Genomic DNA, 26787 nt, shown 5'->3' with positions numbered 1-26787 from the left:
CACCTACTATGTTAACTACTACAATTTGTGGATAATTCTATATCCTAGCCATCTTCCTCTTGCCACCCAGTGCCTTTCAAGCCACATTGCTCAGAGCACCGTTTGATGAGAAGATTCAGTTGTAAAACAAAGTTAATCTTACTTTGCACAGCTATGTGACAGAGTAATAGGCAACCTCATGACCTTGAAGTGATTTTAGTGGTGTATCACTACCACATCCACCATTCAGGGTTAGATTCTAATCCTGGCTCTGCTTCTATGTCATCCTGAGATGACCTTGACCTCTCTGTGCCTGGATTCCTTAGCTGTAAATCTCAGAGTACCATTACATTGGGTTGTGACAATGATTGCATGAGACTCCTACAATTAAAGCATTTGAGAAGGGCCTGGCACATGGTAACTCTCAGAAGGTGTTAGCTCTTGCCAAGCCCCACTCTGTCCAATTTCAAGGATAAAGAAGGATCTTTTGATAAGTAGAGAGTGTTTAGTTCTTTTGAAGTCTTTACATACTTTACTGGACTTGCTTCTGTGTCCTTGGTATTATACCTTTATTGTGGCCAGCTTCCAATCTACAAGATAACGATGTTGCTCTAAAGTCACTTGAAAACTGTCTCCAGGAGGGGTATTTAAACAAAATGAGGTTCATGAAGAGGTGGTCAGGATAGGGGCGCTTGTCTGGAAGCATACTGGCCTTCCGCTCCAACCATACCCACCCAAAGCTCGCCATGTTCGTGTCACCTCTCTGGGATGCTCTCCCTGGGCACAAATCCTGTGGGGAACAGTGCGGTCCATGAAGCCTTTTCCTGAGGACGGTGGCTCACTGTGCCCAGGCAATGTCCTGGGTGGAGCTGTCATCCAGCGGCCCGAGGGAGAGACCGGTACTGCCCCTACCCAATGGCAGATTCCAAGCAGGCACACCCCATCAGGCACCAAGGTCACTTCCCAACTGCCGGTCGGTATTTAACTTTCCACATGAGATTAGATTAAACATTTGGGTTCATAAACGCCTAGATTGCAGATTGCAGCTAACAAAGGCTTGGTCAGCCGCGAGCTGAAAGTGCCCGGCAGGCTGAGATTTATGCATGGTCCCCGAGAACTTGCCAACACCAGCCAGGAAGTTCAGAGCCGCCTGGCTTTGTAGTAGGGGGTTTCCTACCGCTCAAGCACTGCCTAGGTAAGCTTCTATTGCAAATTCTTTATTGTTTCAGAAATTAAGTAACAAAGCAATCTATTTCCTATTCATAAATTTTCAAGAAATTTATAAAAGGAGCTATTTGCCTGTTATAAGATGGCCTTTCTTTCCTTCTTTGTTCTCTGTCTCTCTGTTCTTCTCTTCCTTCTTCCTCTCCTCCTCCTTCTTCTTCTTTTTCTCACCCTCCTCCTCACTCTTCTTCTCCTTGGTATTGTTTTCCTTCCTCATTTCTTCATAATTGGAGGCGAATTTTGAAAGCGTTTTTATGGAATGTTCATGGTAAATGCAAGTAATCATATCTTTTTCTATTCTTGGTATAAAAAGGAAAGACTTGCCTGCCTTTCCAGGCCCCCGTGATGCTAATGAGCCACCATCTTTTAAGAAAAGATGAACTTTTAAGAGAAGAGAACTTCAGGTTTGGGGATCAAAGGGGTGTTACTTTCCTCACAGTGTCCAGACTGTCCTTGTTGTGAATTACACACCCCTCTGACAAGCGCAGCTGGAGTTAGGGGCTCCTTATGTGTCCTGAAGATAGGGCACAACTAATTGGTGTGTGTGAGCAGAAACCATGGTCTTAGTCTCATTTCTTGTACCCAGCTGAGCTGCCCAGTCAGAGCTGATTGAAATGGGGCATTGTTGGAATGTGCGACCTCTGCTAGGGCACAGTGGGTCCTGGGCGCTAGCTAGCCTGCGTGATTTGGGTTTCGAGTGCCAGCACAGTGGGCGACATGCAAGCCCTGTGACCCTGGACAGATGATCTAAGCTCTGTGGGCTATCGTTACTGCACCTGCCAAATGAGCAGGCCAGCCTAAATAATCTCTAGGGCCCCATCCTGGCTTTTGAGCAAGGACTACTTATTGAAAATGGCCGAAAATATAGGTCCGCATATGTTAGGTTGAACCACATGAAATCGCCAATATTGACCGGATTTCCCCTATAGAAATGGCACTTTCATACGATCGAACAGAACATAAATAACAGTCCTCTCATTGCTAAATACCTATTATAGTATTCTACTTAGAGGAGGGATAATATGTGTACCAAATACGCTCAATGTCTATCAGTTAGGTAGTTGTTCTGGGTATCATAAGTTTAAACCTATTTGAACGTTCTAGCTCCATGTCCATCAAGAAAATTGCTTTCACCTACTGATTGGCTTTCCCCTCGGTTAGGGAAGAGACAATGGATTGTTCAGCCATGTCTCTGCAACAGTGTTCAAAATGCGAATCCCCCTTGGACCCAATTTTGTCAGCCTGGCTGGGGACCAGGTACTTTATCTATCTGGGCCCTTTTCACTCTAAGATTAAGTCTTATCAAGAAGCACCTCCTGATGTGTTCTCTGCCACAAGCCTTTGTCCATGTCAGCAGACTGAACAAATAATCAGTAGTATTGGCTCCAGCAGGCTGGAGAACGCTGCCGTGCTCACGCCTCAAACCCAAACAGCTCCAGTGGAACCCAGCACTGACATCCCTCAACTCAAAGATATTTTGCTGCAGAGGTACTTGGTTGGGCTTTAGGGAGTTCCCGGAGATTGAATGTAGAGTATGTGCACATGTATACTTTTGGGGAGAAGAATAAAGTCAGATCCCTTCCTTTCCTGCAAGTAAGTTGAGAATCACCCTTTCTAGCAGTTTCTAGTGGGAATCCACAGTACACTAGAGAGGAGCATTCATTCATTCACCAAACATTTAGTAAAGATCTATGATGCACCAGCCACCATGTAGGGCCCTGGGATTCAAAGATGAACAGAATGGGGGCACCTGGGTGGCTCAGTCAGTTGGGCGTCCAACTCTTGGTTTCAGCTCAGGTCATGATCTCATGGGTTCGTGGGGTCGAGCCCCACGTCAACGTGAAGCCTGCTTGGTATTCTCTCTCTCCCTCTCTCTTTGCACCCTCTGCTCAAAATAAAGAAATAAACTTTAAAAAAAAAGCAAAGGTGACTAAAATGACTGATCCTTGCCCTTCAGCAGCTCAAGCTGTCATGTAATTATGATCCAAATCACTTAAGCATCCCTGCAAAATGGAGGTAATCATCTCAGTGTCATAGACAGTGCTCACATGCACGAGCACACAATAAATGGGTAATGGAAAACAAGCAGACGGACACGTGACAGTTTGCAGAAGAAGCACAGAGAGGGATCTCCAACTCAGAGATCTGGGGAAGAGCTTGCGGGTGAGGTGGCCACTGATGGGGTTTTCTCAACTACAAGAGCATACTGCCATTTTTTTTTTTTTTTACATTTATTCATTTTTGAGAGACAGAGACAGAGCACAAGTGGGGGAGGGGCAGAGAGAGGGAGACACTGAATCCGAAGCAGGCTCCAGGCTCCGAGCCGTCAGCACAGAGCCTCACGCGGGGCTCGAACTCACAAACTGTGAGATCATGACCTGAGCCGAAGTCGGACGCTTAACCGACTGAGCCACCCAGGTGCCCCAGCATACCGCCATTTTTACAGGTGAGTCTGGAGATACTCGGCTCCTCTGTCTTATAGAAATTGTATTTCTTTCTTCCTCTGCAGGGCGACTCAGGGATGATCATTCAGGAGACCAAGGTTACTTCAGTGACCTCTCCCCTGTCCTTTGGGCTCCATTTCCCCTTCCCCTCAATACTTACTTAAAGTGCCCCATTCCCATTTCACCTGTGGAATCTTGAGGCTTCCCTTGAGGCACCCTGTCCTGGATGCCTTTGCTAAGAAAGCATTAAAACATAGGTGTCCTGTGTCCCCATTCTCTCAGAGGCCTGAAAACACAGGGGACTAACTATTAAGCCCTCTTATGAGTCAGGGGCTGGTCTAGATTTTTCACAGGTGGTGCACCATAGCTTTGATGGAAACATTCGCAAAACGATATTGACAGTGAGCATGCCCTACCCTACCGCATTTCCCATTTAAGACCTCGGGGCGCCTGGGCGGCGCAGTCGGTTAAGCATCAGACTTCAGCTCAGGTCACGATCTCACAGTTTGTGGGTTCAAGCCCTGCGTGGGGCTGTGTGCTGACAGCTCAGAGCCTGGACCCTGCTTCAGATCCTCTGTCCCTCTCTCTCCTCCCCCCTCCCCCCCACTCATGCTCTGTTTTGCTCTCTCTCTCAAAAATAGGTAAACATTAACAATTTTTTTTGAATATTTATTAAAAGAAAAAAACTAAGACCTTTATGTCCTCCACTCAGAGGCCTTCACTGGTGGAATTTCCAGGCACAGCAGCACAGTCCACAAAGGAGATAAACGGGAGGCAGGGTGGACGGAGGAGCTCAGAGCCCTTGGGAACTTGAAATGCTACCACCTCTCTGGGGGAAACTCAGATACAAGGCAAGGCCTTGGGTGCTCAGAGCATACCAGAGTTCCTCCAAAAAAAGGGGCTGTCCAGAAAGCAAAAATAACTGGAATAATTCCAATCTTAATTTTTTTTCTTAATGTTTATTTATTTATTTTTGAGAGAGAGAGAGAGAGAGCACAAGTGGAGGAGAGACAGAGAGAGAGAGGGAGGGAGGCACAGAACCTGAAGCAGGCTCCAGGTTCCGAGCCATCAGCACAGAGCCCAACGCGGGGCCCGAACCCGTGAAGCGTGAGATCGTGACCTCAGCCGACGTGAGGCACTCAGCTGACTGAGCCACCCAGGCACCTCAGTAATAATTCCAATCTTGATAGCACCCTAGAAAGAACCCTGCAGGGGACTGACTTCTCTGCCTGGAAGAGGGCTCCCCTTCCCCTTGCTGGTTGTCTGCTGCCCTGGGTTTGCTCAGCACCCTCCCCGATACCCAATTGCCCCCATCATTCATCTCTGTGACTTCCACACCCCTCCACCAGCCCTTCACTTTGTACACGTAGCTCTTCTGGTTCCTCATTACCTGTCTCTATCTTCTCTCCATTCTTCAATTTGGCTTTGCAAAAGAAAACTGAATTCTCTCTAGAAGGTGCAGTAGGGGGACTATATAAGCTGGAAAAAATCACAGTTCCCTTTATTGGATGAAGATGCCGAGAAAAGTTGGCAGAGGGGCGCCTGGGGGCCTCAGTCGGTCCGACTTCGGCTCAGGTCATGAGCTCACGGCTCCGTGAGTTCGAACCCCGCATCGGGCTCTGTGCCGACAGCTCCGATCCCGGAGCCTGCTTCGGATTCTGTGTCTCCCTCTCTCTCTGCTGCTCCCCCCACCTCTCTCTCTCTCAAAATGAATGCGCATAAACCTCCCACCAGAGGAGCAGATCTTGTCTCTGTAAGGGTCAGGGGGCCTGTGGCGACATCTTGGGTAAGATTAAAACCAGCCTAGCTGCCCTCTCTCACAGTGAGTTGTCAGTTCATTCTCACCGAGCGAAATGTTGGGAAAGCATCAGACAAAGACCTGGAGCTCCACTCGGGCCCCTCCCTCAGGCAGGGAGGTCTGCAACATCTCACCTTTTAAGAGGAAAGGAAAGGCATGTTGAAGACAGTGGGCGTTGTTTCCGGAAGGGCCTTTGGCAAACCCACTGCTTGGGCTCTTACTGCCTGGGTGAACCTCTGGGTAGGTCCTGGCTAGTCACCAATTCACCTCCTGTCTACATTCCGCCCAGTTCTGCTCCCCTCCCCCCACCCCCACATTCTCCATCCCCGAACCACGTTCAGCTCTCCGAGTCCCTTCGCACTTTGTCCATACCGCTCACCAGCCTTTGGGCTTCTCGTGGCTGTTTGTCTGAAGGGCTCCTGCCACACCGAGCTTCCACAGGCAGAAACCTCACCCTCACCATCTCTGCCCTTCCGACGCCCCGCCTGTGCCTGGCACATTAACTTATTCACTGAGCATCCACTGGGTGCCTTCGATGGGTCCGGCTCTGTGGTGACGTTCGCTACACCAAGGTAGGCAAAGGCGATACGAGCCCTGTGTCACAGAGGTGGCAGTTGAGCAGGAAAGGCGACACCGTGAGCCAATGATCACACACGAACACCAGCGGCACACGCACAGTCAGCACAGACGGTGAAGAAGGCTTTGGGAAAAAAATAAAAATAAAAAGATGCTATTGGAGAACAGTGGTGGTGGTAGGGGGTGATTTAGAGCGGGGCCAGGGGGTTTTCTCAGAAGTGACAGTTAAGCTGGGGCCAAAAGGGTAAGGAGGTAGCAGAGGGAAGAGAAAGGAAAAGTTATTCCAGGTTGAGGGAAGAGAATGTGCAAATGGCCCGACGCGGGAGAACGTTTATTGACTTGGAGGTACGAACGACCAGTCACCATGAGGGTGGAGTGACTGGGGAGGTGGTTGGGGGCCAGCTCAGGCCAAGCCAGGTAAACCCCACTAGGGAACTGGGGTTTTATGTTAAGTGGGACAGGAAGGTATTGAGTCATATTAAAAGCAAGGGGATATGATCTCGTTTTTTCTTTTTTTTTTAATGTTTGTTTCTTCATTATTTATTTATTTATTTGTTTAGAGAAGGAGAGGCAGAGAGAGAGGTAGAGAGAGAATCCCAAGCAGACCCCACGCTGTCAGCGCAAGAGCCCGACAGGGGCTTGAACCCATGAACCATGAGATCACGACCTAAGCAGAAATCAAGAGCTGGACGCTTAACTGACCGAGCCCCCCCAACCCCCCAGGTGCTCCTGATCCCACTTCCTTCTTAAAAAGAGCATCGTGGCTGCGGTGCAGGGCAGGGAGGGACAGATATGCCCCAGGAGACTGTTGGGGGGGGGGGGGTTGCACCGCATGGTGTCATCCGGGTGAGAGGTGTTGGTGTCTGGACAGCGCCGGTGAGGATAGAGAGGAGAGCCCGACTTGGGGCATACGAATGATCTCTCAGGTCGTCGCGTTGTTCCACTTACCTAAGATGTTTCTTTCAAATGTGGACGGACACGCTCCCCCCTGGGGCATACTTGGAAAAAGCCCACAGCAGAGACAAAGGGGTGGAGCAGACTGCAAGGTCAATGCCCCTTGCAATCCTCTGCCCCATAATTCTCTGCACACACGGATCAGACATGAGTCATTGCTTCATTCAGCTGATGTCTGTTGAACACCTGTTACGAACGACGCATTACGCTAGGCATCGTGAGGCGACTGGTCTTTTTAAACATTCTTTTTTTTTTTTTTAACGTTTATTTATTTTTGAGAGAGAGAGAGACAGAGCATGAACGGGGGAGGGTCGGAGACAGAGGGAGACACAGAATTTGAAACAGGCTCCAGGCTCTGAGCGGTCAGCACAGAGCCCGACGCGGGGCTCGAACTCACAGACTGTGAGATCATGACCTGAGCCAAAGTCGGACGCTTAACCGACTGAGCCACCCAGGTGCCCCGCGACTGGTCTTTTTAAAAACAAAGTAGGGTGAGGTGCTTGACGAGAATTTGAAACGTGAACAAAGTATAAAGCGTGGGGGGGGGGATGTTAAGTATACTACCCACTGTTAACATCACTGTTAACATTTTGAACTAGTCATTTCCAGTCTTTTTTCCATTTTCATTTGTATGTTTATACTTATTTACATATGTAAATTGGGGTACTATATACAGTTTTATGTCCTCCAGCCAGCTTTTTAAAAAGTGTTTATTTTGAGAGAGAGAGAGAGAGAGAGAGATACAAAGCGAGCAGGGGAAAGGCAGACAGAGAGAATCTCAAACAGGTTCTACACCGCCAGCACGGAGCCCGACGCGGGGCTTGAACTCCTGAACCGTGAGATCATGACCTGAGCGGAAATTAAGAGTTAGACACTTAACCGACTGAGCCCCCCAGGCGCCCTCCCATCAGACTTCTGTTGGAAGGTGTCACGCATGTAAAAAACACATAAACTGCATATGCAAAGCTTAAAGAATAATTTTCAAAAAATATGCACTCGATCAATCACCAGCCAGGTAAAGAAGAAATTATATTACCTCCCCCTTTGTATTCACCCCTCCTTATCCCTTAAAGTAGGCAAATGCAGAAAGAATCAGTGTTCTTAACCTTGGCCATCTGTTTCATTATTTACATTGCAGCAGGAGGGAGACATGCCGGCCCTGTCCAATCTGACGCAGACGCTGGAAGATGTCTTCCGAAGGATTTTTATTACTTATATGGACAACTGGCGCAGGAACACGACAGCTGAGCAAGAGGCCCTGCAAGCCAAGCTGGATGCTGAGAACTTCTACTATGTCATCTTGTACCTCATGGTGATGATCGGCATGTTCTCCTTCATCATTGTCGCCATCCTGGTGAGCACGGTGAAATCCAAGCGACGAGAGCACTCCAACGACCCCTACCACCAGTACATCGTGGAAGATTGGCAAGAGAAGTACAAGAGTCAAATTGTGAATCTAGAAGAATCAAAGACCACCATCCACGAGAACCTCGGGGCAGCGGGGTTCAACATGGCTCCTTGATGAGGAGGAAACGCGTCAAGCCAACAGCGGATACCTGGATGTGAAGACACACCTGCGCCGTGGAGCAAATCCAAGTTGTCACTGCTTAGACGACACTAAGCTCCTTGCTTTCTGTTGAGAATTTTCATGGAGGTCCCCTGGCAACTCAACTCAGACGACAATGGTAATCTCAGTGTGATTTAGACTTGCTCATCAGAGCCGTGTTTTATGCTGAAGATCCCTTTTACTTTCTGTGCACCATAAATGTCACTTTAGTCAATGTCAAATTTGACACATTTTGTCGAGTGAGTGGAAATAAAGTCAAATTTGAAGGACAGCGCCTGTGTGCTAGCGGCGAGGGCGCGGGGGAGGAGGGGGAGGCAGGTACCAACAAGTCACTGAACTGTCTTCCTCGGGAAACAGTATTTTGTATGTGATGAATTCGCTCTATAAATAACCCAGATGTATTGCGCAGAGGCTGTGGTTCAAAAATGTGTCACCTGCTCGCTGGCTTGACATCAGAGCGTTTATTTATTCATTCATGAATGTCAAGTCTGAAGTGATGAATGAACAGAATCACCAGGTGACTTTATGTGTATTGTTTTCCCGGCATCTGGCTTACTGGGAAGTCTGTCGACAGAACAAACATTTCACGAGGGCAAATCGCCCACAACAGAGAAGTAGCATCTTTAAGAAGTGCCCAGTGCAACAGAAACATATTTTTAAATTAACATTTAAAGTTTTATGGAAAACTAACCCTTTAAAGTTCTTGTTATTATAGAAAAGGATAATGAAAAGTTGTAACATCACTTTATAAATAGCATATTCTTTTCAGTCACTTGATTTTCTTCCATTTACAATGATTTTCATTTGTGTTTCAAGAGACTAACGGTATAGAAGGTGTCTGAATTACTGATGTCTGTTGAAAAGCTAGACAGTTCACTCCATCTAGACATTGCATTAGAGATGCAATCCACAGATTAGGTGACTTCATCTACTAATTAAGCCAAGCGATATTTAACGCCTATCTATCTACTCAGGCCACTGGCGTAGACCCCAGGAGTGTAGAGATGATTGAGACTCCCGGAGCTGGAATGACCCGCTCATTAGAGCGAGTCAGGTACGTAAACCTCATGATGACAACTTGACAGGTTATAAAGGAGGTCAACACAGAGTGGGCAGAGCTAGAGCAGGGACAGGATGGGGACCTAACTCGGGTTAAGGTGTATTCTCTCAGAGTAGCTGAGAGGAGGAAGTCAAAGCCAAGACGGGTGTATGGGGTTATTGCTTCGTACCTCCCAGCTTCCGTCTCTTCTTCCCTATCTCCCCATCTTCTCAGCCAAGGCACAGCAATTGTCAGTAGGGCTTCAAGTCTCAGGACTCTAGGGGCTCCTGGGTGGCTCAGTCGGTTAAGCGTCCAGCTCTTGATTTTGGCTCAGGTCATGATCTCAAGGTTCGTGAGTTCGAGCCCCACGTTGGGCTTCCCACTGACAGTATGGAGCCTGCTTGGGATTCTCTGTCTCCCTCTCTCTGCCCCTCCCCTGCTCATGCACACTCACTCTCTCTCGTTCTCTCTCTTTCAAGGTAAAATAAATGAACATTCAAAAACAACAAATAGGGGCGCCTGGGGGGCTCAGTTGGTTAAGCGTCCCACGTCAGCTCAGGTCACGATCTCGTGGTTCATGAGTTCGAGCCCCGCATTGGGCTCAGTGCTGACAGCTCAGAGCCTGGAACCTGCTTCAGATTCTGCGTCTCCCCGTCTCTCTGCCCTCCTCTGCTCTCTCTCTCTCTCTCTCTCTCTCTCTCTCAAAAATAAACATTTAAAATAATGAATGAATGAATGAATGAATGAATGAATAAATAAATAAATAAATAAATAAATAAATAAATAAAATAGAGATAAGTAAATCAAATCTTAAGAAGCAAAAAGTCTCAGGGTTCCAAGACAAAATTCAAAAAAAGAATCCCTTCTTCAAGGCTTGTAGAATGTCTTCTGTTGCCTACAAGGATTATATCTCCAGAGGGAGGTGTCTACGAGATATTTGTTCCTTAGTAAGAAATGTGCAATTATGCTAACATAAGCATTACAACAGTATCATGAAAATCCACTGATACTCACATGTGACCAGAGTGGCCTCCTTCCTCAAATCATTAATCCAGAAACGCTATTGCACACAGAACGTTCATCCCGGTGTGCCCAGAGAAGCAGCCCCGGCTACCAAATCCTGGCCTTGGGTCGGGATCCAGACAGAGACCCAAGGTTTCTACCAGGTGACAAAGACCATCTCCTTCACTAACCTCTGGTCAGTCTCTTCCGAGCCATCAAGCAGGTCTCGGCCTTGGCCTGTAAATACTGTAGAGACTTGGCACAAGTGATTTCGTCCCCCTCTTCACCCTAAGAGACTTGAACAAACACTAGCACAGCTTCTAACAGCTCAAGGCCTCACCCCTAAGAGGACCCCAGCTCCATTTAGAGTTATTGCCTGAGAAAAGTCAACAGGCTGCTGGGAAAATTCACTGCTGGTTCCAGCCCAAACCTGGAGATTGGCAGATCAGCTCCCTGAATCCCCTCTGAGAGCAGTTAGAAAACGTGGAATTAGAAATCTTTTCTCTCCTGCTTTGAGATACAAATCTTTCACCAGCCAGCACTGCCTTGTCTCTTTGAAACGCCAACACTCAAGGAGGGAACCCTTCCCACCCAGTGGCTACCTTGCTCTAACGTGCACCACTCTCTCTGGTCATACAGACAGAAGCTTCTCTTTCAGGTAAGTCAAGTCAGACCCACTAATGCCCTGGTTTTTGTAAATTTCCACTTCCCCGATTCTGCTCAACTGATCCCACTCCCCCACTCTCCCCCTAAGGTGCCCAGTTCCCACTCCATAAATCCAAGTTGACTTTGGTTCATCCTGGACCCTCTTCTCTGTTGCAATAGTTACTGAAGGAAGTCTATCCTTCATGTGTCTGGCTTCATCTTTGACACAGGAAACCAAATTGAGGGAAAGAAATTTAGATTTCTGGAAGAAAGTGCATTTTATCATCATCACTGAAAGGACAGCTGGTGACATAGATGGCTATCGGCCAGCTTTCCTTTGGGGGGATGGGCGAAATGCCCAATCTTCAGAAGCATGTTGGGTAGAGAGCTGTTGGAACCACTTGCCTCAGTTTGCCACTTCGACATTAATCCCCCAAACCCTAGGCTTTCCACTTTCAACTCGGCAACTAAAGATGCCCCTTCAAACAACTTGTTTTTCTTTTCTACCCCGTTCGCTGTTAGAGCTCCAGCTGCTTGGATTCCTGCCTCCATATGACCTGAGCGCCTCTTAACTTCTTCCAAGAGTTCAGAAGTGGTTTGAAAACGAGCCCATGGGAGTTGCTGCCCCTACGGTCTACATCCAGACTACTGAGAGTCAGGGTCCCAGCTCCGGCACTTGCGGGCTTTAAGACCCTGGACAAATTAATCTCTCTGTGCGTCCCTTTCCTCATCTGCGAATTAGTTGTATGATGTCCGGTGATAGGCTCGTTACGAGACTTCAGCGAGACAAGAAGCCTCACAGCGCTCAGAACAAAGCTAGTTTTGTTACCTTCTATAGGAAAACTTCGCTGGTCAGCCGAACCAAACCCTCCACCCCTCACTCTGTCCTTGTCCTCTGCAGGCCTAACACCTTGTGCGTCATCACCACAAAATGTCATAATGGGATTTGGAGTCAGACCTCCTCCTGGGTTCGAATCTAAATTCTGTCCCTGCAATTCGCGGGTGTTGTTCTTGCGCCAGCCGCTTACTCTCCCCTTAATCCACAGAAGGGTGAGCCGAGCACGGAGAAAGAGCTCCGTGCACCTTCCCTGGGGTCACCCTTGCATTTATCTGGGGTCCGGCTTGCGCGCTCCCGCGGGGCCGGGGCTGAGCGTGCTCGAGCGCGTACTTCGCGTCTGGTGAACGAAGGAAGCTGGGACCCCGGTACCCGGGCTACCGCTCTCCCAAAGGAAAATGCACGCATTTTGTCAGAGATGAACGCTATATTTGGAAACTTCTGGGGACCCAAGGATCCTCAGTCGCAGACAGCAGCGGGTAGTATCCAGAGGAAGGGGGACGCCCAGCCCTGCGGCCGTCGACCTCCCCCAGCTCCGGTAAAGTCACAACGGGAACGCGCCGGGTTCCGGCGCACCGTGTCCGGCCGCGCCAATCGTGACCCCTGACCCCTGCGCAGCCCCCAGCAGTCCGGTGCGGAGCGTCCCACTGCGCCTGCGTACCGGGCTTACGCCCGCGAATGCGGCCGGGGTCCATTGCGCCGGCGCGCGGAGCGGTGCATGTCGGGACGTGTAGTCTCCCCGCCTCCTTGAGCGACTGACCGTTCCTGTGCAGGCCCCGGCGCAAGAGCCTCCGCGGCCTGGAGCTGTAAGTGGGTGACATCCGGCCAGCGGGATCCTGACCCGAAGCCCGACAGCTTTTGGGGGGCGCTGGGGAGTCCGGTGGTCGGCCCCGCGTTTGCTGTTCTGTCAGGGATGCCCGCCAGCCGCCCCCCCTGCCGCGCGGCGCCGGCTTCCCGGGTGGGGACCGGGAGGGTGACGGCCGCCGCGGCCCCACCCGCGGAGCGCCCCGGCCTGGCTCGGTCGTCCCGGCGCCGCGTTATCCGCGGATCCGGCGCCGGGGGCGCTGTGTGTAGGCTGGCACGAGGTCCGGACGGGGTCCCCAGAGTTGTTCTGGACGGAGGGTTTGGACGGATGAGCGAATATTCCGGACACCCTGTTACGTGGATGGGTGGGGGAAGCAACGGCCGCCGTTGGCCCTCATCCCCGGGTCTCAGCGGGTTAGGTGTTACTCCCCAAGGGTCGGTTATGGAGGAGCCGAGATCCAGCCTCTCTGGCCCTGGGAACCGCAGGTGACCTGGTAGTGGGGCTCAGAGGTCGACGGAGTGACGCCCAGGGTTCACCTGCAGCTCCCTCCTCCTCGCACCACCCAACTTCTAATGACTGGGTGAAGAGCTGGGGTGAAAAGGGCAGAGACCGGGAATGCGAACGTGTTCCGAAACGTTCTGACACGGCCTAATTAGCGGCTGGAATGAGCGTAGATAGCAGGAGACTGACCACCCTGGAGTTTGTTAGGTGTGCCAACAAGAAAACGTAGATTCTGGCCAGTATTTTGTCCAGATGGCTGTCATTGTCCTAACCTGAATAAACGGAGAGCTTTTCTGGTTTTTGGGATAAATCTGGCAAAGGAAAAAAAAAAAAATGATAGAAGCCAAGGCTTCTATCTGAGCCACTGTTGTTTTTCAGATTTAAATTAGCTTGAATGGTGCATAGTTCCGGGGGAAGTCTAAAACCTCCTGCCCTTCACAGTCTTTATGCCTCAACAGTGTGCACGCCTTGTTGGCTTCTGCAGTTCAGCCCTCAGATACCAGCTGCCTTCTGTGGCTAATATTGCATCAGACACACATATGGCAGTGGAGCTAATAGCCTGCTGATATTTTTAGCTGTCTCAGTTCTCATTTGCTGAAGTCCTGCCAGGTGCTACAAAAGTTAGAGGTAGAGCATGCGATTGAAGGGAGAAGAGGAAAGTTATCATTTGGAGGCAGCAGGTAGGAAGGAGCTGGATTGATCAGCCCTCTTGTCTCCCACCCGCTCACGGCATCACTCCCACTCCTTTTTTTTTTTGCAGGTTGACTTTAAATATGTTTCCTTCTAAAGAGCTTGAATTTCATCACCCTAGGTATGAAGCCGAGGCAACTGCCAGTAAATTTTCATAGTCAGATTGTGGGATATCAGAGCAAATGGGGACTTAACGAATTCCGGAGTTGCAGAGTTGTTCCTTGGATTCCGATTTTTAAAATGAGAACGTTTTGGTTCAGAGAGGTTAATGGCTTGCCCCGGGTCATATGCCTGCCATTGGTGCCGCCAAGAATAGAGTCCAGCTCTCCAGTTCTCTTGGTCCCTGCTATCTTGGATTGATTGCATTTTGCCCTGGTTGCCTCTTGTGTATGGTTCTTAAGCTTGGCATGTCCATTAGCAGAAGGAGAGATATTTATCATAACACTAATGGTTGATATTTATTGAAATGTGTTCCATGGACTGAGCATTGTGCTTAGTGTTTATAATCCAATCTCTGGAGAATTTACAAATGAGAGATGCGGGGTTCAGAGAGGCCAAGTGAGTTGTCCAAGGTCACACCGGTAGTAAATGTAATATTTGGTTGCCAGAGGGCCAGACCATTGGGTGTTCTTTTTTTAAGTCAACACTCTTTTCTTTTTTTTAAATTAATTTCCTTAAATAATCCCTACACCCAGTGTGAGGCTCTAACTCACAATTCCGAAGTCAAGAGTCACATGCTTTACCAACTGAGCCAGCCAGGCACCCCATGGGGTGTTCTTTTTCATTTCCTCTCATAAGCTTTTTGGACCTATTTGTTGCCCTTGACCTTGGGAATCAATATCTTACATTAATCCATTAATGCATCTTACATTAATCCATTAATTCTTACATTAATTCTTGTAATTAATTACATTACTACATTACTATGACCGCAGAAAATAACAGCCAAACTTACCTACTGTATTTGTACACAACTCCGTTAGAGCAAGGGTTGTAAAAATAAAATTTACATAACCTTAAACATTGTTCAATTACAACATGGCTAAGCCCTGAGATTATCAGAGATTACTGAAAGTGAAAATTCTAGCAACAGGTCATAGGAACGTGTTTCTCCAGTGCAAGTCAGAATCTCCTGCTACTTGAGGACAAACAGGCCATTTATCCATGAAGAAAACGAGCACCTTCAATCACGTCATCCCATTTAAAGAGATTTATGGTGTACGTTCCTATCATGAACTTATCTGGCTTTGAAAGAAGTCATGGGGAAAACTCGGTTATCTTGTGCCAACCACCAGCCTGTTTTCCAGATACTATGACCTTGAATCGATGAGGTTTGAATTTTCTATACTCACATGCTTTTGTAAGTAAAAGTTTTAATAAAACACTTTCCCCGAAGTTCGTTTTAGTATCCCCATTCTAAAGGCCTGACCTTTTCTTGTGCCTTTTCTCCATTCTAAGTACATTTAAAGGCAAGCATCCCCATGATTTTTGAATTTGCAAAGCTTTCTGCCTATATCAGGGTAAGACTCTGGAGCCACATTGGATGGGTTCAAATCCCAGTCCCTGTGCGACCCTGGACGCGTTACATAAACTTCGTTGCCTCATCTCTGACCCGGAACAATAAATCTCTCTCCGGGGCGCGTGTGAAAACTAAATGAGTTTGCACAGCTAAGGTGCCGTAGTGCAGCCGGGCACAGTGACGTCAAGCTCTGAGTATACTGTAAGTTGCCAAATTTCAGAAAAAAGTCAGGGCCCTAGAGCCCATCTGGTTGACGCCCCCTTTCTTCATTTACAGATGGGACCAAGGCCCCGGGAGGGAAGTCACTTACCAGAGTGCGTGGGTTCTTCATCCAGAACTCAAGTCTTCTGACTCTTGGGGTACGTGCCGTAGCATAAGAATAATGACATACAAGGCCTTGGAGCAGATGCTGTGCTCCAGCTGTGTCCCCTGACCTGTCATTTCCTGCTGCTTCCTCACATTTTAGATGAGATTCTAGGTAGGAATTACTTCCTGAGGACAGTTTTTTTTCCGTATCATTTACTCCCCTCCAGATATTTTTTAAAAACCAAGATGAGCTTAACACTCAGAGGACTTGAAAAAGAGAGGCACTCATCCGCCGGCCAGCTCTTTGCTCAGGACAGGAGGTGGGTGGAGAAGACTTGGGAGCTCTTCTGTCCACAGATGCGTGGCTGGGGGGAGCACCTGTCCCCTCAGGCATAACACTGCCACCGCTGCTCGGGGCTGTGCCCCCAGCCCCGGCAAAAAACAGCCACGGAGACCTTTCTGCTCACCAAGAGCCAAGCCCGTCTTCCTCCCTGAGCCGGGCCATCTGCTTTCCACCAGGCTCTGGGTCCCCTGCTGCGGGCCCCCCCAAACCCTCCTTTCTGTGGGGCTTGCTATCTTTGCTCATGTGCCCTTTCTCTCCATCAAAGGGAAGGCTTCCTAAGGTGGACTGATCTGGAAAACCCAAAGTGACCTGTTTCTTCTCTCCCCCCCAGAACAGCAAGACCTGACCTCCCAGTTCCTCTCTCCATGTGCTTGTCTGAGCAGGCCCACGTCGACCAGGAGTGACTTCGCAATTGGCCCAGCATGAACTGGAAAGTGAGTATGCTTCTAATTTATACGTTGTGGCTTGGTTTTTTCTTTCTCCTCATTGTAAAAAGTGAGAGTAGGGGGCACCAGGGTGGCTCAGTTGGTTAAGCATCCGATTTCAGCTCAGGTCATGATCTCGCAGCTCGTGAGTTTGAACCCCGTGCTGGGCTCTGTGCTGACAGCTCGGAGCCTGGAGCCTGCTTCGGATTCTGTGTCTCCTTCTCTCTGCCCCTCCCCCGCTCATGCTCTGTCTCTCTCTCTCTCTCTCTCTCTCTCTCTCTCTCTCTCCCTCTCTCCCCCCCCAAAAATAAACATTAAAAAAAACTTTTTTTTTTTTAAATTGAGAGTAACAGTGCTGTAGAGGTGGGTTGATTAAAAAGAAAAAATGAGGGGCGCCTGGGTGGCGCGGTCGGTTAGGCGTCCGACTTCAGCCAGGTCACGATCTTGCGGTCCGTGAGTTCGAGCCCCACGTCAGGCTCTGGGCTGATGGCTCAGAGCCTGGAGCCTGTTTCCGATTCTGTGTCTCCCTCTCTCTCTGCCCCTCCCCCGTTCATGCTCTGTCTCTCTCTGTCCCAAAAATAAATAAATGTTGAAAAAAAAATTTTTTTTAAAAAGAAAAAATGAATTAAAGCAGGAATCATAATACTATTTAATATTTAATTTTAAGTTAAACCATATAAAAGTTCATTTAGTCACCAGACTTTTGGAGGGGGGTTAGGCCCTTTCTTTGAGCGGGGGTACACTGACTTCAGATCTGCCTCACTTTTCTTGCAAAAACCATGCCTGTAAAGTTTTACCTACAGTTTCACATTTTGGTTTCTTTCAAGTGGGTTAATATGTTATGAAACAACCTACATACAGAATCTTTCCAGATTTTTATGTCGTCTTCCCTAATCTTTTACATTTGTGTTGCCAACAGCACTGGTTTTTTTTTTTTTTTTTTTCCAACTCAAACTCGAAAATGCATTGAAAGCATTTGATTTACTTCTCATGGAATCAAGTTTTTTCTTTATACAATATAGCCATATTTCACTAAGTGTTGTGTTTAGAAAAATTACCTACAATAACATCAAGTACAACTTAAACTAGTTGGGGAATAAACATAGCTGTCCTCTGCAGAACAGATTCAGCAGATGAGAGCACAGGGCCAAGGGCAGACTCCTGCTGGGCATTCAGCGGGCTGCGGGCAGCAGCCAGCAGGTTTTACAGAGGGAAGGAGAATCATCGCACCAAATCCCCAAAGTGGGTGGGGTGTGGTTGCTGTTGGTTTAGAGAGCAGCCACTAAAATAGATCATATTGTAGATTCTTTGAAAGTATGATATCCGGCAAAAATCGTGTTGTCTTCACCGTCTAGAGATGGCTACTATTAACAATTTTGGTGTGTTTTCTTCCAGTGTTTTGTCCATATTTGTAAGTGTAGCGTGTGTATTTTCAAACTTAGGATCTCACTGTGTATTTTTGCAATTATGAGCATTTGCTTGTTCAAAACATCCACCAGCTTTCCATTGCAAGGCTCCCTGGGAAGGTGTGGAAGCAGGACCGGGGGGGCTAGGAGATAGAGAACCCCTCTGCTTCCCCAGCTCTTTGGGGCAAAGGTTTGGGGGGGACCATGCAGAAGGACGGACCATGGGGACTTTTCTCCAGGACAAGCCTGGTTGAATTTAAGAGGCAGAGTGAGGACTTCTTGAAGGGGTTGAAAATGTTGGAGCGTTTGTTTAGCAAATATTGGGATTCCAGAACTCACCGTGGAAAGGCTGGGAAGGAAAGACGAGGCAGCAAGGAGATACAAGGAGAAGAAGCAGAAAACGGCGTGGGGTGGGATTTAGGGAAGGGCCTGTCCTCTCTGTGGTGGCCACAGTCAGTGGGGACAAGAGGCAGTAACTGTTACTGAAGGCTTGCTGAGGACTTGTTAAAACACAGACGGTGTTAAAACACACACCCGCCAAAGTTCCTGACCACTTAGTCTGGGGCTACCACTGGTCTAAGGCAGGGGGCAGAGAACGTTTTTAATCGTAGAATGATGGACAACCCACTTGACCACCCAGGCCAATCCCGCTGGTGACAGAAGGCGTTCTTTCTTATGTCAGGGACAGAATCTGCCCAAACCTTTCCAACTTCGAGCAGACGCATAGCTCTGTGGCTGCCTGGGAACCACCTCATGTTTAAGAGGGGGCCCTTCCCTGTACTGTCGGGAAGAAGTGGCCTCTCTTTGCACCCTGACTGCATGAGGCCCTGGAAGGCAGCAGGATTATGTAGCCCACGGTACATCCTGTCGGCTTCCCTTTCTGGCTCAGGGGGCCTGTGGCATCAGTGACAGTCAATACTGCGCATTAGCGACAGTATTTGCTAATTATTCAAAAAGTGAGCCACTCTCATTACACAAGATTTGGGGATTTATTTTAAAAAATTGGTATGGGGCTCCTGGGTGGCTCAGTCGGTTAAGCCTCCGACTTCGGCTCAGGTCGTGATCTCTGAGTACGTGAGCTCGAGCCTCGCGTTGGGCCCGCTGCTCTCCGTGCAGAACTTGCTTGGGATTCTCACCCTCTCCTCTCTTGCTGCCCCTCTCCCACTCCTACTTTCTCTCTCTCTCTCAAAATAAATAAATAGACCTAAAAAATTTTTAAAAATTGGCATAGATCGCGCCCACTTCCACAATATTTTATTCACTTACCCCCTTGAAGGTTGGTTGGTTTTGAGACCGAGACAGGGAGAGCCTGGGCGGCTCAGTTGGTTAAAGAGGCTGACTCTTGATTTTGACTCAGGTTACGATCTCATGGTTCGTGAGATTGAGCCCTGCGTTGGGCTCTTCATGGAGTGTGGAGTCTGCTTGGGGTTCTCTCTCCCTCTCTCTCTCTGACCATCCCCCTCCCTCAAAATAAATAAACTCTAAAAAAGTTAAATAAAATGAGGGGTTTGTTAGAAAGAAATCAAAGGCAGACATTTAGCACAACTGAAGCTCAGTCCCCCAGACGGGCAGGAGTGCGGCCCTGAAACCCTTTGCTTTAAGCCTGGGGAAGGGGGGCCCCTGACCTCTGCTGCCGCCTCTCTGCCCCCCTTCCCGGTCCTGAAACCCCTGCCTCGCGCTGCCTCCTCTCCACTACCTTTAGAAAGAAAGTAAGTACCCACGCCACTTGCCCCTGTCCATTTGTTGATGTATTCCCAATTCGGTGTATTTTCTAACTTCCCGTTGAGCTCTACATTTCCCGTCACTGATAAAGCCGTTTGATGTTCAGATCACAGGGAACCGTGGGCTGTGATGTGGGCTCCGTCATAGTAGGACTCCAGGGGCTCAGCCGTGGAGATGGGGAGAACTGGAGGGGTGACTTTCCCATGTGGATTAGTGCTCTGTTGGCCTAGATCAACCCCATGAACATAAAAGGGGGTTTCCGCCTGTGAACTGCTTGATTTTTGCCGCCAAGGAGGTAAAATAAAAGCACATTTAATGCTTTTTTTCTCTCATAGCTGGTTTGTAAGCGTGGCGTCCAGCCTCATCTTGACTGAGAACCTTCAAGAAAATACAGGAATTAGAGGGCTACTGGGGGGAGGTAGCGGAGGCTAGCTCTAAGTCTGAGTGAGGAAGATCCGCGTTCCAAGCTGCTTATATTTGTCACGATGAAAAGTCTCACTTTTGCAAGGTTTTCAGTTTTTTCTACTGTTGCTCGAGTGGCCTTTCTCAGTGCGTATGTTGTATTTATTCTTTGCTGTGAAAGTGACTTTGGGCTTGGAAACTGTTACCCAGCTGCTCAGTGTTCTTGGGTTCTGACTGTTCTGGTTAAATTAAAACAATTGAAATATTTGGATTCCTCCTTTGGATGTCCGTTCTCTCCCTGCTGTACCACCTTGCCGTCGTCCTCAAATATCCGTAAGTAGCCTGTTAAATAACTTCAGAGGTAGCGATTCCAGTCGGCCTTAGTAAATTCAGTAGCCCAGACATCGTCTGTTTATATAATTTAATAGTAAAATTGGTGAGCGTGGGGAGCGGGTGATGCATCTTACAGCGTAGCGATAAAGAGAGTTCAGGTTTTGGAGCGTTCTGAGCTCGGTCAGACCCTCACCGTTCCAGACTTTACACTTTCTCAGCCATAAAATGAGGACCATCTGTCTGCCTCCCGGGGACGGGAGCCAGGAGCCCGCCTGCTATGGGAGGAACCTCTAGGGGAGGCCCGTGGTGCCCAGTGAGCTCCCAGTAGGCCTCACTGACGCCACGACATCTAAGCGTGAAATCTGTATCTAGGTCTAAGCCTAAAGAATTGTAACAAAATTGTGTGAACACGTATGTACGTAATTTATGATTTCATTAAGTCCGTTTCCTTGAAACTCGGGAAGCAGGGGAAGGAAGACCGGCATCGAGGTTAGAATGTTTCATTCTGACTCTGGCCTCATCGTGAATCGGCTGTGTGGCGCAGGCCTCTCCCCGACCATGAGCTTCACTCTCCTTGTTTGTAAGGCACACGAGTGGTAGACTTAAGTCGTGCTTAAAATCCCTCCCAGCCCTCCCGCTCTGTGAGCATATTGTTCCCGGCTAGCTAAAGTTTTCACGGACTCATTCTGTTAGAAGGAGAGACAAATGTGCTTCCTGTAGTAGAATCTAGTAGGACCTCCTTATATGGGAATTGCGTATAATAAGTTATGTTTGGCAGTTTACTGATTTCTCTGGAACAAATCCTCCCTAATTAATCCTCTAGAATAAGTGATCACTCAACTAAAGCACACCTTTATTCGGGAAGGAAGTTTTACTCAACGCGAAAAGCTCACAATTATCATTCAGGTCACGCTAACCGTGTTTATGAAACAAGTATAGTATTTCCCTTGAGATACTGTTGCTCTATGTGCACTAACATCATAACGTACCTACTGGTACAGACAGTAATTCAAATCCATCGTTATTCCCCGGACGCCATTGTGGCCCATGGGTCAGAATTTACCCTCTAACCGGAAACTATGGGAACAGTTAATGAGTAGCTCAGTTTTCATGTTTTGAATTTTATTGTATTTTTATATTTATTGAAGCGCCGATGCTGATGAGTAGCTACAACCAAGAGGAAATCGTAGCCTCCTAGGATCGGAGAATCTAGAGACGGGGTCTGGCCCAGCTCCCTTGAGGAGGCAGAAGCTTAGAAGTCAAGTGCCTGACCCAGGTCTCGTGGTCAGTCGGTGGCAGAGCAGAGCTATAGCCCAGGCCCCCCTGCGCACCCCCCCCCCAGCTCCGGCTGCTTTCACTGGACCGCAGTGCCTCCTGGGCAGCAGGGTCCGGGGTGACCGGCCCAGGGCCTGGTCCAGTCGTGGGAGACCACAGTTACGTCTGCGGCCCGTGGGTGGTTCGCGCACGAAGCCAGCAGCAAGGGGGCGGTGGAGGGCGGAGGGAAAACTAGACCGCGTCTGTCCTGGTCGCCTGCGTAGCCCCAGCAGCTGGCCTAGTGCCTGTTACGTGATAGGTGTGCGGTAAGGGTTTGCTAAACGAGGGAATGTAACAGAAACGTTCCTTCTCAATCATAGTACATCTAGAATGCTTGCTTTCTTCTTTAAGGTCCTTGAACACATGCCCTTGCTGCTGTATATCTTGGCAGCAAAAACCTTAATTCTCTGCCTGGCATTTGCTGGAGTCAAAATCTACCAACGGAAAAGATTAGAAGCAAAACTGGAAGCTGAGAAAAAGAAGCAGTCAGAGAAGAAAGATAACTAGAGGGAAAAATCAAAGGTATGGGGACTTTGCTCGTGCAAAATTTACAGCGGGCTGGGGTGGGCCGAGGCACAGACGTGGGGGTCAGAGAACCCCTCCTCCCTCCAGGCTGAAGGCCGCGTGAGACCCACCTGCTGTCTGATGGGGGGCATCTGTGGGAGGGGAGGTGTGCAGATCCCGGCCCCCTGCACCCTGGGTGCAGATGAGCTAGGTTGTGCCCGCCTCTGCTCGAAGCCTGGGCGCTGCTCCCTTATCCGGGCAGTGGGGCTGAGCAGGTGTTGGGACGCAGAACTCTTGAGAATTTCCTGAGAGCCGTGGACCTTCTCCCAGCAGAAGCACGCATAGTAGAAACACCTACAGTTGCGCATCAAATTGCAGACGGGGGCGGGGAGGAGGTGGGGGTCACAGGTCTGTGGAGACCCACGCCCGTACCTAAGATGAACAAACCCTGCTCGATCTTCAGGAGAAAGTCTGACTCCCAGGAATGGCATAGAAATCCCTTCCCGATGTGTTCTTGCCCCTCCAGTGCTCACTCCCCACACTTCTGCAGGCCACTCCTTGACCGTGAGAGACTTTCTGGCCCCTTGGCCTTGGCTTGTTAGTCCCAGAGGGTCCTTCCCAACAACCTCTTCACGTAAGCGTGAAGTCTTACTCGTCGCGGTAGCCCCGGGCCTGTGACAGCACCCAAGAGGTGCCCAGAGCACATCTGTTGAGTTAAGGCACCAGGAAGTAGTTCTGAAACCCCCACCACAGAGTGAACAGACGATGATCAACACCTCCCTTAGTTCTGGTGTGTGATCTGATTTCTTCCATTTATCAGGTTGAATTCTGTGCTGCTCTGAAAATTTGAGGATTCAACTACGGTGGCAGGCGTTTCTAGATCAGCGGTCCCCAAACTTGGCTACTGATCAGAATTGTTGAAAGTGCAGATTTCCAGGCCCCAACCCCCGAGAGATTCCATTACGTGGGTGTAGACATCTGTTCTTTTGAAAAACCATTAAGGGATTCTTCTTTCTTTTTTTTCTTTCTTAACATACGTAGGTGTATTTTTTATTTAAATTTTAGTTAGTTAACATGCACTGGGGGATTCTTAACACAGCCCTTTCAGCAACATGTCGCTCTAGGAGCCACTCGGCCAGCGATCTCCTAACCCCCCTCCACCCGGAGATACCATGCTTCCGTAAATAGGAATTCCCATAGAGGATTTTTAAAAACCTTTTTTAATGTTGATTTATTTATTTTGAGGGAGAGAGAGAGAGCAGGAGAGGGGCAGAGAAAAAGAGGGAGAGAGAGACTCCCAAGCAGGCTCCGAGCTGCCAGCACAGAGCCTAACACGAGGCTCGATCCCACAAACTGTGAAATCATGACCTGAGCAAAAATCAGCCTCGGATGCTTAACCAGTTGTGCCGCCCAGGTGCCTCCCGTAGAGGATCTTTAAGCCTGTGGAGGTGTAGGGGCGCCTGGGTGGCTCTGTCGGTTAAGCGTCAGCCTTCAGCTCGGGTCACAATCTCGCACTCCGTGAGTTCAAGCCCCGCGTCGGGCTCTGCTGACAGCTCGGAGCCTGGAGCCTGCTGCAGATTCTGGGTCTCCCTCTCTCTCTGCCCCACCCCCGCCCTCTCTCTCTCTCTCTCTCTCTCTCTCTCTCTCTTACTATAAATAAATAAATGTTAAAAGAAAAAAGTTTGGACCTGTGGAGGTTAATGGCACACGACTAGTAATTGTAGCAACACTTACTGAATGACTGTTGTGTGGCTAGCATTTTGCTCAGCATTTCTCAGCTGGCCGGTTTATCGCTTCAGCTGATAGCTCTGCGGGGCCTGTTCAGACTGAGAAAGGGCTGGCCCTCTGCCTCGTGAAGAGCAGAGTCAGGATCGAACCCAGGTCAGCCGGGCCTCACCCCGGCTGCATCACCTTCCCGAGTGCAGGGACGTGCACTGAGAGACTGTGAAGCACAGCAGCTCTCCGGTCCTCACCCCGGGCCCAGAATCCCCTCCTCTGTCATTGCCCCCCACGCCGTCCCTGGCCAGAACCTTGGTTTTTTTGGAAATGGTGTTTTACTGGCTGAAACCCAGGAGTGGGCACTGGGGTGAGGAAAGAGGGAGCATTGCGAAACTAAAACCATCAAGGGAGGGCAGTTCTCTTTGAAATGTGTGGTAGGTTGAATTTCTGTCTCAGGCAGAGTCTAATTTTTTTTTTTTAATGTTTTATTTATTTTTGAGAGCAAGAGAGACAGAGCACGAGCAGGGGGAGGGGCAGAGAGAGAGGGAGACCCAGAATCCGAAGCAGGCTCCAGGCTCCGAGCTGTCAGCACGGAGCCCCACGCGGGACTTGAGCTCACAGACCGTGAGACCTGAGCCGACTGAGCCACCCCGGCGCCCCCAGAGCCCTCATTTTGCGTCAGACCAAGAAGAAGAAGGAAAGATGGGATGTGGGGCCACGAGCGCTTCCCTGCCACCGGCGCCCGCAGAGGCCTCGGGGCTCAGGGGCTGCCGCGAGACTGACGCTTCATTTTCCTTCCAGCCTCGAACCTGCTTTTATACCAGGGCAGAAAACCGGGATGTTGAAAAGAACATTCTTTTAATAGATAAACTTGCGGTGGTTTCTGTTTGTTACGTTGAACCGGCTGAGCGCCAGGGTCAGCGCTGAGCCGGTCAAACCTCCGTCAGTGTTCAGTCAGACATTTCATACCCACCCTTTTCGTCTTCCTTTCTAGAGTTTGCGATTTAAATGTCAGCCTGAGTGGACCCCAGCTGAGAAGGAAGCGGAGACCCTTACTGAATGGGGTGTCGGAGGGTAGACTCCCAACCTATAGGTTTAACTTAAAATTGTATGAATTTTTTTATGCCCTTGAAAGAACCAGTATTTTGTTTACTGAAATAAAATACCTTTGTAAAAACGTTGTCTCTGTCTCTGGAATAAGCCAGAGCATTTCTGTCTCACGCAGACACACACCGCCCCCCACCCCCACCCCCCACCCCCCGCCCGGTGTTGTGAGGGGAGGGAGTTTTGCCAACCTGCACCCCTCCCGGCCTTTCTTGGGATCGCAGGTGCTCTTGACCCAGGACCGGGCGGAGGGAGAAGTGGCGTTTGCTCTGGGGGTGGGAGCCTCGGCCACCCGCCCTCCTCGGCTCTCCGGCCCTCTGCTGTGCTGCCCTCCCGCACGCTGCCCTGCTCCGGCCCCTCTCCGGCCGTGTTTCCATTGTTGGGGTGGAGGGAGGCCGCACCCCACTTGCCCAAGCCACGTTGGCGCCTCTGCTGACCCAGGAGGGTCCTCGTGGGGAGGGCTGCAGGGTGAGACCCATCGGCCACACTGGGCGGGAGTCTAGGAAGAACTCGCGTCCCCGAGTCCTGCTGTGACAGAGTTAGAAGAGCGGGGTGTACTCCGTCCTCTCCCACCCCCACCCCCACCCCGTGTGCTTGTTGGGATTTGCGATAAGAGACGAAGGGGAGGGATGAGCCAGGGAGACTTTCAGGTTTGAGAGAAGCGATACTAAGATTTTTTGACTCAGCACCTCACAGATGGAGATCTCTGCAAAAAGATTCACAACGTCTCACTTCCCTCGATTAGAGAGCGGATCAGGGATGAGAAAGCAGTAACCAAAGCCATACATCTGGGGGAAGGTTTGGTCCCGTTGCTGGTGGCCACGTGGAACATTTGCATGAGTGTGTAATCGACCCTTGAGCCACCGAGGTTGGAACCACAGGGCTCCACTTGTAAGTGGGTTTTTTCCATAAATACAGTGCTGTCAATGTATTTTGCTTCTGGTTTTAACGGGTTTTTTCCCTAGCTTGCTTGAAGAACACATTATATTTTTCCTTCCCTTCCCCTATGGTCTTCTGTTAAGGTTCTCGGATTGCACATGTGAGTGAAATCATAACGATATTTGTCTTTCTCTGACTGACTTATTTCACTTAGCAGAATACCCTCCAGTGAAAATTAAGCTACAAACAGAGAGGGAGGCAAACCATAAGAGACTCTTACACACAGAGAACACACTGAGGGTTGATGGGGGTGGGGGGGTGGGGGGACGGGGAAAATGGGAGACGGGCATTAAGGAGGGCACTTGTTGGAATGAGCACTGGGTGTCCTATGTAAGAGATGAATCCTAGGAATCTACTCCCGAAGCCAAGACTACACTGTATACAGTGTATATCAGCTAACTTGACAATAAATTATTCAAAAATAAAATTGGAAGAAACCATTTTTAAAATTCATGGTCAGAAATGACGTAACCATTTGCAGAATAAGAGCTGATATGAAAGATGAAAAGAATCCATTGTGTAATACATACACAACAGACGTGTTAATCAACTGTTTACGTCCATCAGTAAGACTTTTTGGTCAACGATAGGCTGTTAGGTTTTACGAAGAATACAGGTGAATTTTTGACTACGCAGGGGATTGGCATCCTTAACCCCTGCATTCAAGGAGCAACTGTATATTAATGGGTGTC

The 26787-nt window shown here is 49.2% G+C and overlaps 2 protein-coding genes and 1 long non-coding RNA gene across 16 annotated transcripts in view; 2 read left to right on the top strand and 1 right to left on the bottom strand.

Moving 5' to 3' along the window:
- KCNE2 (potassium voltage-gated channel subfamily E regulatory subunit 2) overlaps positions 1-8813 on the top strand; it is a 270860-nt gene extending 262047 nt beyond the window's left edge. For all 7 annotated transcript variants that reach the window (XM_045036653.1, XM_045036652.1, XM_023238773.2 and 4 more), the window contains one exon: positions 8114-8813. In XM_045036653.1, coding sequence (XP_044892588.1) covers positions 8114-8497 — 384 coding nt within the window. In that variant the 3' untranslated portion in view covers positions 8498-8813. The remainder of the gene's footprint in view (positions 1-8113) is intronic.
- LOC123379870 lies at positions 4707-12658 on the bottom strand. 3 transcript variants are annotated; one of them, XR_006584825.1, is made up of 3 exons: positions 10596-12658; positions 5818-6145; positions 4707-5579 (listed from the first exon to the last, which is right to left on the bottom strand). It is a non-coding gene; the product is annotated as an uncharacterized LOC123379870 (long non-coding RNA). The 3 variants fall into 3 exon arrangements; XR_006584827.1 differs by having other exon boundaries at positions 5825-6145; XR_006584826.1 differs by lacking the exons at positions 4707-5579; positions 5818-6145 and adding an exon at positions 8164-9106.
- Positions 12659-12734: 76 nt separating this feature from the next.
- Positions 12735-25229, top strand: SMIM11 (small integral membrane protein 11). 6 transcript variants are annotated; one of them, XM_006935905.5, is made up of 6 exons: positions 12735-12869; positions 15855-15937; positions 16112-16204; positions 16559-16661; positions 22181-22351; positions 25047-25229. In XM_006935905.5, exons 4-5 carry the CDS (start codon positions 16650-16652, stop codon positions 22334-22336), a joined length of 168 nt encoding a protein of 55 aa, XP_006935967.1. In that variant the 5' UTR covers positions 12735-12869; positions 15855-15937; positions 16112-16204; positions 16559-16649; the 3' UTR covers positions 22337-22351; positions 25047-25229. The 6 variants fall into 6 exon arrangements, with proteins under 6 accessions (XP_006935967.1, XP_019694969.1, XP_011284066.1 ...); XM_019839410.3 differs by lacking the exon at positions 16112-16204 and having other exon boundaries at positions 16564-16661; XM_011285764.4 differs by lacking the exon at positions 16112-16204.
- The last annotated feature ends 1558 nt before the right edge of the window (positions 25230-26787 follow it).

The sequence above is a fragment of the Felis catus genome, chromosome C2 (assembly GCF_018350175.1).
Source record: "Felis catus isolate Fca126 chromosome C2, F.catus_Fca126_mat1.0, whole genome shotgun sequence".
Lineage (NCBI taxonomy): Eukaryota > Metazoa > Chordata > Mammalia > Carnivora > Felidae > Felis > Felis catus.
This window is presented reverse-complemented; position numbering and strand designations above follow the sequence as displayed.